The sequence below is a fragment of the Trachemys scripta genome, chromosome 8, assembly GCF_013100865.1.
Source record: "Trachemys scripta elegans isolate TJP31775 chromosome 8, CAS_Tse_1.0, whole genome shotgun sequence".
NCBI lineage: Eukaryota > Metazoa > Chordata > Testudines > Emydidae > Trachemys > Trachemys scripta.
Window position 1 is genome coordinate 84315585 of NC_048305.1, and position 20188 is coordinate 84335772.

Sequence of the window (20188 nt, forward strand, 5' to 3'; positions counted from 1 at the left end):
AGGGCACATTAATACAAATAATAATAAAAAAAAATCTTACTCAACTCTCTTACTTTTGATTTTGGACTATAATGCAACATTAAACTTAACACTTTCAGCTTTGGAGCCTTAAGTATCAGAACCTGGAACTCTAATCTAAAATGTTATTTTAAAAGCTAAAAATTTATTCTGTGTATCATTCAGATGCTGAAATACTCTATTCTTATAAAGTACCATAGAAAGGGTCTTTGGGGATTCTTTCAAAGGGATACCCATGAAAAAGTTTTTCCTCAAACTTTTTATTCTGAAATTCAAGACAAGACTACACAAAAGATTCCCTGAACTGAGCACCAGTGTGTACAGATACACACACACACACACGCACTTACCAAAACTCATATATAAAATCCTCTCCCAAACCGAAGGTTGGCTTTTTGAAAGAAAAGACCGAGACTGATTTAATTGAGAAACAACATGTCTTTAGGTTTTATCAGACAGCCTTACTTTAAAATATAGTTAAAATGCTACATTTGAACCAAGAATGATACTAGTTTATTCATAACCGCATCATTTAAAAAACCTAGAAAGATGGGTTTTAAACCAATTAATTAACCTGAAAAAACTGTCACTACTTTTAGAATATACCAAACAGTGATCTCACACTAGTGATTTCAAATGTCAACTTCAGTGATGATGTATTTACATATTTTAAGCCAACACCAATTAGCATTGAGTTTTTCGTGTTATTTTCACCTGCCCAAATGGTGACTGCATTCACTCCATTATGTTTCAATACAAAATGACTGCTTACATACACAAACACAATTTTAGAGCGTAGTTAAATATTTTGTAAAGGTGTTTTTTTTTGGGGGGGGGGGCAGGTGTATCACATAATAAGTTGAAAGATGTGTATATCTTGGCTGAAACACTTTCTAGACATAAAGCACATTGCAGAGTTTGTACTGAACATTTCATATAATAAGGCTTAAAGACAAACTCATCTAATAACTCCATATACCACATATCACATAATATCTGTGGCAAATGTACAGTATTTCATAAATAAATTTTACCCAAATATTGCAGAAAAAAACTTTGGGGTACATTATATATATATAAATACAGAGACAGCTGATCTGTGATTTTAAATTTAGGTATATATACTGTAATATGCTCACCAGTTCTTTTCCTATTTTTTTTTTTTTTAAATCTCCCTGAGTCCATTCCATATTTAGCAACACAGTTACATATTCAGATGTTTGCTCAAAAATAGCAATGACAGCATTGGAGGGGGAAAAAAAAGGCAAGGTGCACTCAATTTAGGTTTTTTAAGCTTATTGTACTTTTTCTTCCAAAAGCCCATTGGCCACGATGTGTCCATGACCATTTATGCAATCACTGACATGCCTTAGTGAATCGGCTCCAAGGTAGGCCATTAAAAGTTCAGTGCGACGCATTAGCAATTGCATAAGATCTTCAGCTAAATTCTCCATAGTTGAATATCGCACCTTTTCAAAGTCAAAAATGTCTTTGAGGAAGTAAAGAACTTGATCCTAGTGGATAAAAAAGAAAAACCTGTATTTACTTATAGCAATGTATAGAGTTTTGTTAAATATTAATCATACAATGTTATATATTTTTCCTCATTTATACATAATCTTTCCGAAGCACATATAAAATATGCACACAAATTTATTGGGCAATTTCTTACCGTGTCTAACTACCAACATTCATTTACTAACTCTTTTGATTTTTTAAAAAAAAAAAAAAAAAAAAAAAAAAAAAACTTTAAAAATAGACACTGTCAGGTAGGTTTTGGCTCCAAAACCAACCTAATATGAATAGAAATGTTCATGATTAATATTTTTTTTTTAAGAAGTTGCATTGAGCTGAACTGTGCGAAATAAACAAACAAGAAAACTTCCAGCACTTTGCTAGTGCATGGAAGAACAAGAAAGGGAACAGACTATAAATACGTAAAATTGACCAATCTAGTTTTACTGTTCACACATAATGAAGTGCAAAAATTAGACCAACGCCATAAATAGTGAATTGCAAATTATTGTCCTAATGTTGCAAGCAAACACTTATGTATACCAGTAGTCTCATGACTTCCGCTGGATTACTCATGTACAAAGTGTTACACAGACTCATAAGTGTTTTCAAGACTGGGGACCCTATGTTCTGAAAATTCTTAGTGTGTTAATAACTTACAGTAGGGGTGGGGAACATCCGGCCTGCTTTTTAATTTAATCTGACCCGCGGCAAGTCTACGCGCTGTGGGGTGGAAGGCCCGAGCCTCGGCACCCCCCACCCTCCCGCGGGGCTGTGTGTGGCCCGCGACTGAGCCTGTATCCCTACTCGCGTCCCAACCCACTGCCCCAGTTTGGAACTCCCCCCCCAAACATACCCTAACTCCCTCCCAGAGCCTGCACCCCCACCTACACCCCAACCCCCTGCCCCAGGGTGGAACCGCCTCCCGCACCTTAATGCCCTCCCAGACCCCTACCCCGACCCAGCCCCGAGCCTCCTCCTGCACCCAAAACTCCTTATCCCCAGCTCCACCCCAGAGCCTGTACCCCCAGCCGGACCCCTCACCACCTCCCACACCCCAACCTCCTGCCCCAGCCCAGAGGCCTGCTCCTGCACCCTGAACCCCTCATTTCTGGCCCCACCCCAGAGCCTAGGGGAAGCCCTGAGCCTCTGCACCCCTCCCACGGGGCTGCATGTGGCCCATGACTGATTTTTTCTGGGGTCAATGGCCCCTGATAGAAAAAAAGGTTCCTCATTCCTGATTTACAGTATAATTAGCAACATAGGTAGGGATTGTTTTTCTAGTATGGGGCAAATTAATCCCTGTTATTTGTGGCACTAGGCTGCATTAATCTCTGGTATAACAACTGAAAATCAGGATGAACATTGACTATCAAAGATTTTTTTATATAAATTATTTGTATCGTAATGGTGTTCCTTTAAGTAAGATCCTCCCATCTGATGGGTGCTTTTTTATGTTAGATAAATGATCATTACAAAAAGGATGCATACCTTAAAGAAGCAGCATAAATCATAAAGAGAGTTTCTAGGTCCCAAAAAGCCCCATGCCAAAACAGGACTGACATGCTCACAAATGGCATAGAAGTGTGCAAAAAAACCATCAGGTACCTGGTGATGTAAGAAGTAGAGAAAGAAGTTATTTTTCTCAATATAAATCCCGATTATATCAAATTAGGGCATTACAGACGCTCCCCAACTTACGCAAGTGTTTCGTTCCGGAATGCCTTGCGTAATTTGAATTTTGCTTAAGTCGGGAACGTATACCCGACAATTACTCAAAAAAAGAAAAGAAAAAAATCTATTTCTAGCTTACGGAACTTTTTCTGTATGTATGCAAGTCTCTGGTAACTAGCCAAACTACTCATTTAAATTACATTGTATATCAAGTAAGTGGAAGGATTGTTAAAAGTTTTTGACTTCAGCAGTATTTTAGAATATAAACATTTTGAAGGAATCTTGATTTAATATTGATATTCATACATTAATAATTTAAGGCTAGATGAGACCACGCAGCACAGAGCACAGGGTCAGGCCGGGTTCTGTAGCTGCGCTGCCCCAAGAGCTCAGAGCCCAGAGCATTGTGCCAGCGGTGGAGCGAGCGAGCTGAGGCTGCGGGTGAGGGGGAACAGTGGGGGAGGGGCCGGGGACGAGCATCCCAGGCCAGGAGCTCGGGGGCCGGGCAGGACGGTCCCACGGACCAGATGTGGCCCCCAGGCGGTAGTTTGCTCATCCCTGATTTAGATAATATGGTACTGGGGGCCATGTAAGTACTTATATTCAGACAGGACTAGAGCCAGATCTTGACTCCAAATTCTGTGCTCTACCGACTAAAACATTCTGCCTCCCTTGTAAGTGTGTCTTCAAGCCTCAGGGCATGTCTACACTACTAACTTACGCAGACCTATGTTGGGTCACCAGTAATTACTGCAGTGGTACATGTCCACACTACTCTCCTTCTATCAGTCATGCGCCTCCTCACGAGGAGCCGTTCCACCAACTTAAGAACAGTGTAGGGGACTCAGAGCCCCCCCGCCAAGCTCTCAGCTCTGCCGGGAGTCCGGGAGGCAAAACTGCTGCGAGTGGGGAGCTGGGCAGGGACAGCCAGGCTCTTGGCAGGAACCCCAGCAGCAGCCCAGCTTGGAGCCCGGTGGGCAGCTGGACTCTAGCTGGAGCCCCCCTCCCTGGGATGACAGGCCAGGAACCAATGTCAGTAACGCACAGTGTACAGTGTGTCGCCATAACTAAACTGACATAAGCGCTATGCCTCTCATGCAGGTGGAGTTATTATGTCGGTTTAGTAGGGCACTTACATTGGCGGGAGGAAGGCTGTAGCGTGGACACTGACAAGGTTAGGTCAATGTAAGCTCCTTACGTCGCACGTACACACTCACCCACCCTACGGAGTGAGTGTGTGAGAGAGAGACACACACACAGTTTTTCACACTCACCTCCCAACACATAACTTGTATTATTTTTGTTGTTGTTACTTCTTGATACTTCCTGCAATGCACATATATTCTCTGTAAATTTATTCTTTCGAAGTGCAGTTATTTTAGTTTTTTGACTAGTCTTTTTTATTTCTCTTACATTTAAATTTAATTCTTTGATAAGTGAGTTAAAATGCCTAACCTGTCATGGCTGGAGTAATTATTCCTATGGTAACTTAAAAAAAAAAAAATTATATCTAGGTTTTTTTCTTTCTACCTGTGGCGCACATCTGCACATTACCTTGATATTGGTGCACATAACAAAATTCATTCCACACATGGATGGAAAAGATTAGAGGGAACATTGCACATGAGTTGTCATCTTATCTTCCATGAATCCACATTAATTGACATGGTAGACTTTACACATGTACACATTTAAGTGTCTGCAGGCAGGGCCGGCTCCAGCTTTTCTGCCGCCCCAAATGGGGGGGAGGGAGGGGAAATGATGAGAGGCGGCAATTCGGCGGCAGGTCCTCCCTCTCTTCCTCTTGGGTGGCAACTCAGAGGAAGAGAGGGAATGCGGGACCCGCTGCCAAATTCCTGCCGAAGACCCCGACGTGCCGCCCTGATACTGGACGGAGTGCCGCCCCTTTGAATTGGCCGCCCCAAGCACCAGCTTCCTACGCTGGTGCCTGGAGCCGGCCCTGTCTGCAGGATCAGGACTTTGTAATTTATTTCTTTGATGGCACATAGCGTGACTTCAAACTCCAAGTATTCTAAGAGTTGGTCACTCAAGTTTGGTCAGAATCTCTGAATTATAAAATTAAACAGGCTTCAGATTAGATCTCAAGACAATTTACCTTCATTTGCTGCCTTTTTTGCTTCAGTACTGACCAGCAGCTTGAAGCCACAGCCTAAATATAAGAAGAAATTATTTAAGTAACTTTTACACAAGAAAACTGACTATTTAAAAAAGCAGAAGACTATAGGATCTTGCATTTGATGACCAGTTATTTCCTTAATTTTAATGCTGTGATAGCATAAGTTCAAACATAAAATGTCATCTGTTGTGAATAGCTCATTTTACTATCAGTTCATATTTCTTATATTTAAATTTAAAAAAATGAAATTGTGTATTCTTTCCCAGAAATTCTGTCCCATTTTGCATTAGTGCCAAACTGTTTTGAATTACTAAGCCTAACTTTTTTTTCACAATTTAACATTAGCAACACTTACATTCAACCTCGCTGACACACAGTATGTTGTGTGCCAAAATGTGTGTTCCAAATCCGTAACTATCTCAGATTTTAAAAGGAAGCATATGAATACATGGTAATGGCCTTTTTCACTTTAAGAAAGAATACTTGAAATAGTTTTGCATACAGCTGTGGAGTTTTGTCCAAATAAGGATCTGAGTCAATACAACATATTGATGGCAAATCTAGGCTCCCCTCCCCTCACAGCACATAACATTCAGATGGAATGTGATGCTACTTCAATACCATAAGGAAACTTGCTACTCACAAAACACAACTTTACCACATATGCTACAAAAAATATGTGCCTTACCTTTTTTCTGTAGAAGAAATATTTCAATTGAAGGATAAAAAAGGAAAACCAGCAGTTTATAGTTCTAAATAGATGCAATGACAGCAACATCTCTCACCTATGAACAATTGGTCACACCACAATCCCCTCCTTCAAACATGCATGGATAAGCTCAGTTATTATGAACATTTTCTAGCAAGCAAAACAGGCTGATGCACTTATGAAAAAACCTAAAATACGTTTCTGAAAATGTTCTGAATGTTTGAGTCTTTGTATATTTTACAATGCCTGCTACTTTTCCATACCCGACCAGTACAATTCTAGGATATAAACTAATACATTTCCCCCGTAAATCAGTATGTCTTATTTCAAATGTGACTAACACATACACCAGCCCTGCAAAATTCTACTCATCCAGGGCAAATAGTTATTTTTGCCAAGTGAGTACAACAATTTTTTCCATTATAATCAATCGTCATGGCAAAGGGCTGGCAAGTAAGTCCGGTAAATTTTAAATTAAGATTTTACAAGGCTGACACAGCGTAGTAGTTTTTGCTCAGGCGTATTTTAGGATTCAGCTATGGTTGGAAATGGAATTACCTCTGACATAGAGAGAAAGGTCTCCCCAGATCAGAGTTAAAGCTACCCATTGTGGTTACTTGCATTGTTCATAGCCCATGGATAAAAAGGATGAGTTTAGCTGCTACAGATACTGGTATTTTAATCTTTAAGAGTAAGATAGGTATCTATTCCCAATAGTATACTCATTTAAAAATTTTAGAAAGGAATGTTGAAACTAATGTAATTTTATCACGTCTTCTATTGGTTGCAATAATCCATAAGAATCATAGTATAAGAAATTTTAAAAACTACTTACAGTTTCTTTAAAAGAGGAATTTAGCCAGCGGTTGTTTACTACGTTCTGTATAGATGTGGGTGGATTCTCTAAATCTTCAAAGGAATCCATTAATATAAAGTCCAGAACAATGTCGTAAAAATTTAGATTTTTCACCTGCATTCAGTTAGAATAAGATCAAAATAACTTAACTTCTCTTTCAGTACTGGAACAGAGCATAAGCCAGTATTCCATACTCTACATATATCAGGCAGATTTATCATCTTAAGTTATTTAGGTAACATTAAAAAGCATTTCACTAATGGAAAAAAACCTTACATTGCAACGCAGCGGTACAGAGGTTTTAAAAAAACAAGTGGAAGCATATTTCTCTAAATCATCTAAAGTATAAAAAAGCAGCTGGATTTCTAGTATTTATGAATTAATAAATATCAATTTTGAGAGGGAAACAGGTTGTGTAATCAAGTTTAATGAGGAAAAAAAGCACTACAGAAATCCAAACTTACCCCCCTGGCAGCAAGTTCCATTTCAGTATTATCCCAGTGGTCTGTTTGCTCTAAAAAATGTATCATTTCATCAAAGACCTCTTCAAATTTCTTTGGATTCTGTGAAATAAAACCAGTTAAGTGTCATATTTCCTAGTAGGATGACTTGTTTTAGTTCTAAATTCTTAAAAGGCAAGTTTTTTTTTTTAATAATATGCCCAAAGAATTATCATGGTTAACTCCAGGACCAGACAAATTAACTTTGATCTCTGGTTACAATGAATACACTAAAGGAACAACAAAAAAGGAATTTACCTTTCGAGCTCTCACAATTAAAGCAGACAAAATTTTTCTTCCACTCTCAGCAAGAAATATTCTGTTAGCTGTTTCTGAAAGAATTACCTGGAAAAATTTCCAGGCAATACAGACCTATAAGTACACAATTTATTTATAAAGAGAATTGCACTAAATGAGGCTATTAGATTCTTTAGTCAAATCAAACTAAGAGATGCTTGATATTAATACAGTATGCAAGTACAATACTTCTAACCCATCCAAAAAGATGGGTCTCCCATCCAGTGATGCACATCATTATCAAAGAGGCCATTCATTTTGTCTTAACATATTGGCCCAGATTCAGAAAGGTACTTAAGCATGTCCTTTAAATTGAAGTATCAGAGGGGTAGCCGTGTTAGTCTGGATCTGTAAAAAGCTACAAAGAGTCCTGTGGCACCTTGTAGACTAACAGACGTATTGAAGCATAAGCTTATGCTCCAATACGTCTGTTAATCTTTCAATTGAAGACACCTGAATACAACAACGTTCTGAAGTAGATAAAATGTTACTCAAAATGCTTTAAAAGTAATGAAAAAGCGCCCCCCCCAAAAAACCACTCATTCAGTGATCTGAATATTAAAAAATAATATGCTACTCTCATAAACAGCATTCAGTAATTACAATATATAACTATTACACTAAAAATAGGTCACTGTAGAAGTAGGGCGAGACAAAAACTCTTAGCTTTGACCTAACTCTGCTCCATTTAAGTTATACATATCGTAGAAGAAAGAGAATGTGTGTGTGCGTGCACCACATTAATAACTAAGTATTTACCTGAAAAGCCTGTCGAATACAGTGAAGCTTAGCAAGAAAGTCACTGTCCCCCAAACACTCCAACATTTCAGTCCTACATAAAATAGAAAAAAGTTGTAAACTATATTTAAAAAACAGAAGCACAGTACAATTTGACTAGGATTTATTTAGAAATAGCATCCATTACTCTGAGATTAGGGAATTAAATGTAGTATTATGTAGAGTATTTATCTTTACTCCTTGGCTTTTCTTGGAAGTTAATTAGTAAATACAAATCAATACCTTAATATTCTGGAATAAATTTTGCCCTCTTCTGCTAAGTGCATAGCTTCTTCATATAATGGACAATGGCAAAGAGACTCTAGACCATAGGTATTTCGGATCTCTCTGTGTTCAGTAAGCTGAAAGATATTTTTTGTTAAAGCTTATTAACTAACTTGCTAAAATGATTTTAAAAGTAAAATAAATTAATTCAAAGTCTGCTTGATATTCTGATGAAAGGAATATCCTTTTCTATGTTGGTTAACTACATCTATAACTGGTCAACATTCAATACTAAAAACAAAAACAACATTCTAGAACATTGTGGATTTTAATATGAAAGCTATGGTTTCAGATTTGAGCTTCTGAAGAGTTAAATTGTAGAACAAGTTCAGATTAGTTTGTTTTGAATTTGAATACTTAAACCCATAGGGTTTGTTGAAAGGAAATGTCTCTCTGCTGTTCACGAAGAATAAATTGATGATGAGGCACTGAAAGGGGCAGGAGGATCACATCATAAAGAAAGCTGGGAATGGTTATAAAAAAAATCACTGTCATTTTCCTAGTAAACGTGGCTCTTAATTACTAAAACACATTTCCTACGATTAAGACATTAAAATCCCGTGTTTTACTTTGGGTGCCAAAAAAGTCTCTTCTCTGTCTATGATTTTTAATATTTGAGTTTAAACCTTTGGCTGACATTACTACAGAAATGCATAATTACCCATCCCACAAAATGTTATTAAGTAAAATAATATTTAAACCATTCAAAAAACATTAATGTAGAGCATCCTATGTTAGGAATATCGTAATTTTTCACTCTGCATAGCAGTGGCTGGTAGGTTAAACAGTTACCATTTCATTAGAAACATTACATCATTCTTATTATCTATCCAAAAAACTGCAGAGGCAAACATTTTTCCATTTACTAAATGGCTAGAACACACATTTTAACAATTTCAAAAAAAATTACTTTACAATATTACTGCAGATTGCCTGAAAAGACATTTTGCACTTCTAGGCATCAAAACCCTAATTTAGAAATGTCTTAAATAAAACTAACTTTTACAAAAATTAAAATATACTCTATCTGGGTTTTTAATACATTTATGTCCCTGTCTTCTAGATGTTCAAAGTTGTTCTAGACAAACACTGTTACTATGTTTCCTTCAAATACAGTCTTTCCTTAACATTAAGTTTTAAGATGATGTTGTTACATTTATCTTCAAGTTAAAAAAAAAAATTATGGGCACATTTTTCCATCATTGGAAATACATCTCTGTAAGTGGTGGCAGGAGAAGTTCTACATGCATATTGATGAGAAAAATATACTCCTGGGTGGGCCTTTTCTGTGGTCCCTATTGGAGGAAACCCCAGTGACTACAATGGGAGTTAGCCCAAGTAAGGATTATGGCCTTGATTCAGTAAAGCACTTAAGCATGTGTTTAAATTCCACTGATTTCAATGGGACTTAGTGTGTGTAAGTATTGTCCTGAAGAGAGATGCTTTCCTGAACTGGGTTCTAAAGCAAGACATGGTACTTAAGAGAATAAGTGAACAATAAAAACTTTAAAAAAATCGGTAAGATAATATACTTAGAGCAATTTACGAGCAATTAAACTAGCATGAAAATTAACTGTTCTGTCTTAAGAGTTTTAAATCTTTGTCCTGTCTTGTTTATTTGCTGGTTCAGCAGAATGGACTAGGATAAACTGACTTCCTGAAATAGATCTGCAGCTGTGACAACATATCAGATTAAAGTTTTGATACTAGTTAACAATAGCATCATATTCATAGTAACAAAATAGCCTAAAACATGTTTAGAGAATTTACAGTGTTACTCTCTAAAGTTGCTTTATCTTATTTAATCAAGAAAGCAACAAGTTCTTTTATGTGAAGATTGTCAAATGTGTACTTGAGAAGTTGTAAGTAATATTTTAGCTGATTAGCAGTGGTAGGAATAAACAGATTTTTTAGTATTTTTCATATTTGAGATATAAACATACTTGTTATGCAAGTTTTTCCGCTAGTTTCAGAATAAGAAAAAAAACCTTACTCCAGGTAGAATCAGTTTTCCAGTGTTACAGCCCAACAGTGTTTATAGAAAGGTATTTTTCAAACTTTAATGTAAATATTTTCAAAAAGAAAAAGCATATAATAGGACACACTGAATCATACTAATGTTAAAAGGTCCAATCCAATGCCTACTAAAGTCAACAGACTCCCCTATGCTTTATTTCACCCACAAAGCATGAGAAAGAATACAGGTAACATGAGGCCTGATCAGACTTCCATTGGATTTGTATCAGGCCCCATGTTACCTGTAGTTGTTAACTCCTTATACTTTGCAGATGAAATAAAATAGCAACACACACTACAACAGCTGAACCCTATGAGAAAGCAACTGCTTTCTTGACACATTCCAGTCAAGTCAACACATGTAGACAAAGGAGATAATTTACAAGTTAGTTATTACAGCTATAGAGTGTTTCTATTTTACTTAATTGTCTGTAAGGGAGAGTTAAAGACCTGAAATGCCCTAGACAGGGTACCAACAGTGTTTTCACTTTCCCGGATATGAAAAATAAAAGTCATAGCGCTTTCATAACAAAGAAAATATTAAATTATTTTAAAAGGTTCCTAACAGTGAAACTGTAATAATATTAATCTAAATTAATAAAGTAAAAAATATCCAAGTCAAAATCAAAAGGAGGCAAATCTATTAGTAAAATAAGGTTTGTGACAATTATTTAATCTATAAAATTTAGATGCAAGTGTACTGATGAACATACAGTTCTTTCATAAAATTAGAGGACAATAAAAAGAGGTGTTTTACCTCTATTGTGGCTCGGTTTTTAGCAGCAGGATTTCTGGAATCAGAGAACTTAAAAAAAAAAAAAAAAAAAAAAAAAAGTAATAAATTTTAAGTCCAAAGCTATCAATGCATTCCAGCAGCTTCAGAAATGGGGGGCTTTGTCTGGAAAGGCAAGGGAAAGAGTGTTGTCTAGCTTTTTGAAGAGTCACCCTTCACTGGTCTAATGGGTGGATCAGCGGTCTCATGGATTTGGGAGATGACTGGCTTGTCTAGGGGGTGCAGTGGAAGCCCATATGGTCCTATACACCCCCCCCCCCCCCCCCCCCCCCCAAAAAAAAAAAAAAAGCACATAAGCCTTCTTCCCCTGATTGGGGCTCCATCTCATGACCTGAAAAACAGCTCCCACTCTGAGGTTAGGACCAGGATTTTTGGGGTCTGGTGTGGGTATTGTGCTACTTGCCTTTTTTGGGACTGACAAGGACTTTCCCCCTCATTGCCAGACTGGCCAGGGTTATTTTTGCCTTTCCCATAGCAGCCCAGCAACCTAGTGGGCTGGTTAGAAGGCAAGGGTGAAGTTCAAGTTGTTGCAACTTGACAGGTGTCCAGTGCAGATACTTGTTCGACGGGGGTTTGCTAAACTGGAATCTGAAGTGGAGTTAGAAGCAGCAGCTGGGGAACAGGGCTGGGGTTCCTACTGTATGGCACAGGGAAGAGACAACTCTTTTTTCCCCGGCCCCTCAAGGACAGATGCATCCCAGCAATGGGTTAGGACAAGATGTGGAGAGGTGAGGGGAAAAGGGGACTGACAGCAGTCCTCCACGAGGTGGAACAGAATATGGAGGAAAGGATGATCTGCACTGGGCAATATATTGCTGGATAGCTCCCAGATGAGTTAAATTAATAAAGTTGCAGCCTAGTTAAACCACATCCCATGGGCCTTGTTTGTCCCAGAAAGAAAATGCTCTTGGAAGCCAAGTAGAACCAAAGGGTCTATTCAAGACCCTGCTCTGGTAACAAAAAGGTCTGTAACTTCCTGCCCCCCTCGAGAATTCCTGTCAGAACAGAGCAGGCTCTCTCACAGGAAGGGAGCCAGAGAAGGGAGTATGGCCCGGGGACTGCTGGCTATTCTCAGCTACCAAAATGGCTCCTTGGTGGCCACTCTAGCCAACCATAGCCCCTACTTGAGACTGAATTGTTCCCAAGCAACCGCTAAAACTTGAGGAGTGCACAGATATTTTTAAAAGTCTAAGTAGCACTGTAACATAGCTGAGGATCTGGGTCAGAGTGCCTGTGGCTCCAGAACTCACCTTCTACACAACCTTCAGCCCCAGCCCCATTCCTAATGAGTGTCCACCCACCTCCGGAACTTTTATTTCTAATTGAGTCTAGAATTTATGGATGTGATCTCACTCAGATTGCATGGAATAAATTAAATGGTACTTTCTTCAAATACCTTCCAGTTGTAGATTTCAAGAAAGTCTTTTAAAGCATAAAGAAGAGCAGGACCCTCCCAAATAATGTATTCTGTTTCTATAATCAACACAGTGTAAACAGGAATCAGGTTACTGGGTCTAAAAGCAAGAAACAAAATTTGTAGTTAAATTTCTTTAGCTGTATCTACCACTCAAACTAAGTGTCAATCCACCAGCAATTAACTAGGACAGGAAAATTAAAAGGGTACAACTGTTGTGACATCTGCGTGCAAAAGCTGCTTCACTGGAAGTTAATGTCTCTGAGAAATAATGTCTGGCAAAGGAATGCAAGTAGGATCAGGCAGTTGGCTTGAAAATTTCTTCTATGTCTGACTGACTTCTCTTAGCTTACAAAGATATCTGAGCCAGAGGGGAATGTGCTCTAACTTTAACTTGAAAAAGGTGCCTGTACCAATGAATAATCTTTGAAAATACATCTGTAACAATATCATCTCATCTGCCCATTTCTTCTTTCCCCTTCTCACCATAACACAATTTAAAAGTTCCTAATGTCTAGGAATGGTCAGTCAAATTCTCTCTCAGAAACAAGGTAAGGGCAAAAGTTTCCCAATATAATTTCCTGGTCCAAATAAAACCTTGAGGGGCTTCAAAAGGAACAATAAACTTGACTAGTAATTTGAAAGGGGGAATTTGCCACAATTCCATCACAAAACCACTCTCTGAATCCAAAAGGTGAGAAACACTGAAGCTCTAACATGTAACCTTCACATCCCCATTTTTAACACAGTGGAGGTAAGTCTTGCCACAAAGGGTCAGATACTATAGTGTTGAAACTCAGACAGAATTAACAACATATAGAGCATGGAATGTTTCTTAAAGAGAACCTCTCATGCTAGCACCAAAGGGAGCACTAACTCCATAATTTGTAAGTCCCTGAGGCACACTACCTCCAAGATTTTAAAAGACGTATTCATAGCTTTGCCAAAAATTCCTAAGAAAGTACTGTCTGACTCTTACAAACCACTAACAAGAGAATGTTCAGGATGATTAGTAAATCATTCAGGATGATTAGTAAAATTAACTAAAATCAAAGAACAAGATGAAAGAACAGTTTGTCTTGCAAAGAAATGGAACAAGAGGGAAGATGTACAACAGCGACAGACAATAATGGATAAGTAGACTCCATACCCCAGAGCAGAATGTAGAAACTTGTGGTTCATTCCAACCCCATGAAAAATACAACCTACTCCTCGGTGATCACAGTTCTCTACCAATAGCTGAAATACACTGAGAAGTAATAATTGTTAATTCTCCTATATGGACAACAGACTGCCTCACCGTTTTTTTTAAAGTGTTTCTCCTCCCAGAGACAGGACAAGCTTCTACTGGAAGCAAGTGCAGGTTCACCCATCAGAAAAGATGGCTGCCTTGTTGCCTAGTTTGGAAATATATCCTTTTTTAAAAAGTCCGTGCGTGCGAATTAGATAACCCACATTAACACTGTTTAATTCTTCGCCCCTCTCTTATGACTAGACCACATGAAGATACTTGAGTATGATACTGCCAATAAGTTAACGAACCAGATCCTTTAGCTCAAGCTGTGGTGGCTCACACTTTTAGAACCAGAAGTCTCAAGTTCAAACCCCACATGTAACCAGGCCAGGGGCATCACATCAAATAGGATTGGTTTCCCAAAACCGGGTTGCCTGAAAGGTGAACTATTAAATCTCTGAAAATTTTTTATTTTTTTTTAATTGTAAAGTGAGGCTTTTAAGATGTATGAAAGATAATTCAAACCGCCCCCCCCCACCAGTTGTGTCAGATGTCTCCAAAATAGTAACACCTCCAAAAACACTAGTAACTTCAGCTCACAGAGTTACCTCTGGTTTGCACTAGACAACTTTGGGGATGATGAAAACTTGGACAACTGTGGCTGAAGTAAAGATGGAACATCCTCTTCCCCCATGCTTAGGGACTGGGAATACTGCAGCTCAGGTTTCAACCTACAGCTATGATGTTCTAGACCCTCTAAAGACTATCAAAATCCTCTTGCAGGTTGAGGTGTAGAGGAGGCAAGTTTGGATATTTCAAATGTAATGCTGAAAACACCGTTTATACACTTTGTAGTCGCTTTTAAACATCAAAGGCCTTCCTCTCTAGGGTATTCATATGAAGATGTTTCATTTACCAGGCTTCAAATGTGTTTCCACAGCAAGGAGGCTCATAAATGGTAATCAGACACCATTTGACTCATGGTGGGTAGTCCTTTATTGATTTTTTGTTTTTAGTATGCATTCCTTATTTGTGGGACTACTCAACTTGGATTGAACTAGAACTAGGTCCTGAAGGTGTTTATTCCCACAGAAACAACTGTGGGGAAATAAAATATATCCCAATACACTTCTGAATGATAAATCTGTAGTTCCCTATGAACTTCTGAAGATCAAGGAAGCGGCAAAGGACTTCCTCTTCCAACATAAATTTCATTCCTAGGGAAGTAACAAGTAGGATCCCCAAATGAATGTCACTGGGAGGGGTCACGATGTTTAGGGTATGATTGCTAAGTGGCCACGACAACTGAACAGGAAGAGAGCATCTTACACCATTTTCTGTGCTTTTGGGAGGAAGGGAATCAGAACTGGTACTAAGGGTATGTCTGCACTGCAGTCAGGAGGTGTGACTGTAGTACAGGTAGGCATACCTGATCTAGCTTACTAAAAACAGCAGTGAAGCCACAGTAACACAGGCAGTGGCACAGATCACTCTCTCAAATACAAGCCTGCATGGCACCCTGGATACATATTCAAGTGGCAAGCGCATGCCACTGAATCTTCACTGCTATTTTTAATGAGCTAGCCTGTTCAGCGCTAGCTTGTGTATATACCTACTGTGCTACCATCTCACCTCCTGACTGAAGTGCAGATATACCTTTAGTGGCTTTAGAATATCAAGATGGTGAGACCACCTTGACGATTTAGAAAGCCCCAACAGGCCACGGCTATTGTTCTTGCCAGTTATAACCATGTTTCTTAAGAAGACAGTCACTTTAGGCTCTGGATAGGAAGAATCTCCCCCACAAAACATATCAATCTCTCTTACTGAAAGACTGTGTCCCCTACCTGTTACCAACCAGACACAAGATAACAGACTGCATTCTCTCTGCATATCTGCTTAAATAGTAGGAAAGCTCATGTAAAAAATGGGAGGCTCTCTCATTTTTTCTGTATCCTCTTGAATTGACAGCACTCACTCATCTGAAGGGACCTTGGATAGTCTTCTCCAAATTACAGGAAAGGGCAACTAGTCACAGGAGATATATTCCTTGTTAGAAATTACTTTTCGTCATAGACTGCAAGTTACTTTGAGCTTTCAAACTCAGGGAATTTTGGACGGTTTCATATGATCAAGAGTTTAATTGCAATCCATTTCAGATAATTCACTTCACAAGGGAAGCATCTTCCCCAAAAATCTTTAGATTATGGGTAGGTGGCAGGGGGAAAATAATACAGTTATTTAGATGGTTGGTACCATCCCATCTAATTTTGCTTCCTCAGTAATCAGAGCCATTATAGGTGTTCATAGATATCCAGCTCTGATACCCAGAAAGATGGTTGTTTACACTCGTTAGCAATTCATTTTTAGAAGGATGGATAACTCATGGAATGTGCCACCAGGTGACCAAAAAAAGCACTAAAATGACAGTTTTGAAAGCAAAACAAAGAGGACAGGAATTAGTGTGATTGTGACTCCATTGGTCCAACGTAAAAAAAAAAAAAAAAAAAAAAGTACTAGGAAGTTGTCTGCAAAGGGAAGCTTTTTTCATGTAAGATGCAATTTATTTCCCCCACAAAAATTAGTAGCTTTTAATTTACAGTAAGAAATGAAAAACATTAGTAATCTATTTATTTTTCATGAAAGAAAGATTCTAGTATGGTTAAAGAAGAAATCCTTCCGACTCTTACCTCAGCTGCTGAAACAAAGGAGTCTGTTGATGCAATGCTCAGTGTATCTCGCAGACAGAAATCTTGTGCGTTATCCTTCACAGTTATATCGGTATCTTTATCTTAAAAATGAAAATAAATCAATTTACCAGTTTGTCATTTTCTTTGACAGTCTATTGATTTAGTTACAAGTCTTGAATTTAAATGGCATTTTTTAAGAAGGCCTTCCTTTTAACTTTGTAACAATAAGATCTCATACATCTTATATGTAAAAGTTGTTTAAGCAAATTTTGATATAATGAATGCATTGAAAACTTTGCAGTTTTAGTATCACATTTATTTTGTTGAGGTACCTAGGAAGCTACAGCATACAGCTGGAAGAGTAAAAAGTTACCAAATCAAACCCTTACTCTTCTCCCCAACACACGCAATATTTGGGTTTTGGTTTTTTTTCCAGTTTTTATTCGCAGGGTGGCTTTATACACACCAGCTTCTTTTGCCATATACGAGACTTCCAATGGAAAAAAACAGCAAGAAAGAGCCAAAGATGCTTTATGGGTTTTGTCCTCTCAGGCTCTTTTTCTCTCCTCAAACATCTACTACTTCACTAAACCAATTTAAATAATCAACTAAGACTTTAAACCTTACAAAATGTCAAACAACATTTTTTTTTTTTTTTTTTTTTATAATCAGGACATGTTATGTGTGGTATAGGTTTTTTTAAAAAGTAAGTTAATTTTAACAACTTTTAAAACAGCCAATGAGGTACATCCTGTGAGCTTCAAAATATAAAGAATCCTAGAAATACTTAATGCATCTTATTGCCTCAGGTTTTTATTTCCATTCATTTTTGTAATATTTTAAATATACATATCCTTCACAATTTTTTTATAACATGACCAATATTCAGTGTGATCTCAGTTGTACTGATCATTTAAAAAAGGAAGAAAGAAAAAGAAAACTATAATTCTAGTTAAACCAGTTGGCGGGGGGAAGGGGGGTTTTGGTTGGTTTTATTTTTTAAATTATCCCAATTCTGTAGTTTTTCCATTTCACTCAGCTTGGACAGTAACCAGAGTAAAATCAGTTTATTTTCTGGTTCTCATTCTCTTAAAAGGGAACTGCAAGGGAAAATTTAAACCTTCACCCACCTCTCCTATCTCCCCCAACCCTCTTCAGTGAAATAAACACATCCAGAAAAATTTCTAGCAGCATTATGATTTTTAAAACCTCCAACAAAGCCTATATTTTCCACTAACATCACATTCTATTAATCTGCAATACAAATCCTTTCAATTTGCATTTAACTTTTTTCAGATTTCAACAATTGCTGCACACACTGCCAGCGTATATGGTTTTGTTTTCATCATGCAGAAGCACTTTCACAGAAGGATTAGATTCATAAGTCATTAAGTCAAATCTTGGCTTGATGTACTTCATACTGCATTCTCAACAGAGCACAGGCATTTATCTTGGATTACTTTACCTTCAAACATTACACATGTGTTGCTAAAAAGTCTGTTTTATTTCCAGCAGTCAGCAACAACCAGCTACCCAATGTCATCCAGATCAGTTACTATGGTTATACTTTATAAAAAACACTATTATACAGCAAAGTGGCTGCATGCCAGTTTTACTGGAATGGTTTACTCATCAGTTGAAATGCTACAACCCACATGATCATTTCAGTAATTGTTATATATTTAGAATGGCAGCTCAACAATTATGCACTAGATATCAATAAATTAACAATATCAAACTAAACTGTCTTTGAGAAGACCCAAGGAAAATATATATATTAAAAGTCTGGACAAAAGCTTTCTTAGATATTGCTATACAGCATTCAGTCAGTCAGACTGAATCCAACTTTACATCATAATTTCACTATTATACATTGTGACAGGTTCCCCCGCCTGGGGTGCCACTTGATGTACTGGGGTACCACTGAGCCTGCCTGTTCCACCAGCCTGGGTTCCCTCACCCTGTCCTGCTGACCCAGGCCCTCAAGCCTCCTCCAGCACACACACAGGTAGGGCCACACCCAGCTGCAGAAAGACATGGACACTGAGATCACCTGTGAGTGGGAAAACTCAGCCTGGGAACTGTCCAGAACTCATGTGCACACCCCCTATGTAATACACAAGTGTAAATCCAAAATTGTATTGTCCTGCACAGAAAACTGTACAGCGTAAGCTCATGAAATTCGCTCCTTTCCTCAATGTGGCGGAAGATATGCACAGCTTTCTGCCCCTCAGTTATGAATTGCACGAACTGGTTTATAGAAAACAAACACAAGCTTATTAACTACATAGGATAGATTTTAAGTGACTATAAGGGATAGCAAACAGATCAAAGCAGATTACTGAGCGAACACGCAAACTAAGCATAATACACTAAAGAAACTGGCAACAAGTAGTAATTTCTCACCCTAAATGTTGTTTTAAGCAGGTTGCAGAGTTTCTTGTAGACAAACCCTTCTTACTTGCAGCTTAGAACTCCAGATATTCCTTTCACAGGCCAGACACCTTCTTGCCTGGGTCCAGTGCTTTCTTCCCCAGATGAGTTTTAGGTGTTTTCAGCAGTCATCTTGGGCTGGGATTCAGTGAAGGAACTGACCTAGATTAACTCACTATCCTGCCTTAAATGGGATTTACATATGGCAGGAATCCTTTGTTTCCCAGTTTGATCCCCACTCCCTATTAGTGGAAAAATACTAGCAGGCCATGATGGAGTCCAGTACCAGGTGACATGATCACATGACCCTGCAGTGTCAAAGCAGCATCCCAGGAAGTGTCTCAGGAAGGAGAGAGATTAGCATCTTCAAGGTCCTATTGTTCTCCTTAATGGCCCCTTGACTAACCAGCCAGCCTGATTGCATTTGGTCTGGTGGGCATTCCACAGGTGCAAACACTTTTGCAATTGATACATAGTCCATATTGCTAATTTTAGATACAAAAATGATACAAGCACATAAATAGGAAAATCATATTCAGTAAATCATAACCTTTCCAATGATACCTCACATGACCCATCTTGCATAAAATACAACTTAGTCATGCTATATTCATATCACAACAATATCTCTATGAAGAATATGGGGCATAGTGTTACACACATATTAAAGCACTGATTGTCAGATACACAATTGAAAACAATTAGAGTGTTTTCTCTCTCTGCTAGCCTATCACTTCTTAAAGATAAGAAAACAAAACCATTACAACACCCAGGTGGATTGTCCAAGCATCAAGAAACAATCATATATTGTACTGGAAATTGGAGGGCTGGGACAGCAGA

The 20188-nt window shown here is 38.2% G+C and overlaps 1 protein-coding gene across 7 annotated transcripts in view; it reads right to left on the reverse strand.

Annotated features, from left to right (window-relative positions):
* Nucleotides 1–1173: 1173 nt before the first annotated feature.
* Nucleotides 1174–20188, reverse strand: part of MIGA1 (mitoguardin 1) — a 49634-nt gene continuing 30619 nt past the window's right edge. For 4 of the 7 annotated variants that reach the window (XM_034778034.1, XM_034778030.1, XM_034778032.1 and 1 more), the window contains 10 exons: nt 16916–17016; nt 11542–11589; nt 8727–8845; nt 8466–8538; nt 7668–7781; nt 7374–7472; nt 6889–7023; nt 5324–5377; nt 3025–3141; nt 1174–1532 (listed from right to left, as the gene is read on the reverse strand). In XM_034778034.1, the coding sequence (XP_034633925.1) occupies nt 1314–1532; nt 3025–3141; nt 5324–5377; nt 6889–7023; nt 7374–7472; nt 7668–7781; nt 8466–8538; nt 8727–8845; nt 11542–11589; nt 16916–17016 (1079 nt within the window). In that variant the 3' untranslated portion in view covers nt 1174–1313. The remainder of the gene's footprint in view (nt 1533–3024; nt 3142–5323; nt 5378–6888; nt 7024–7373; nt 7473–7667; nt 7782–8465; nt 8539–8726; nt 8846–11541; nt 11590–16915; nt 17017–20188) is intronic. The other 3 variants (XM_034778033.1, XM_034778035.1, XM_034778036.1) reach the window with 3 other exon arrangements.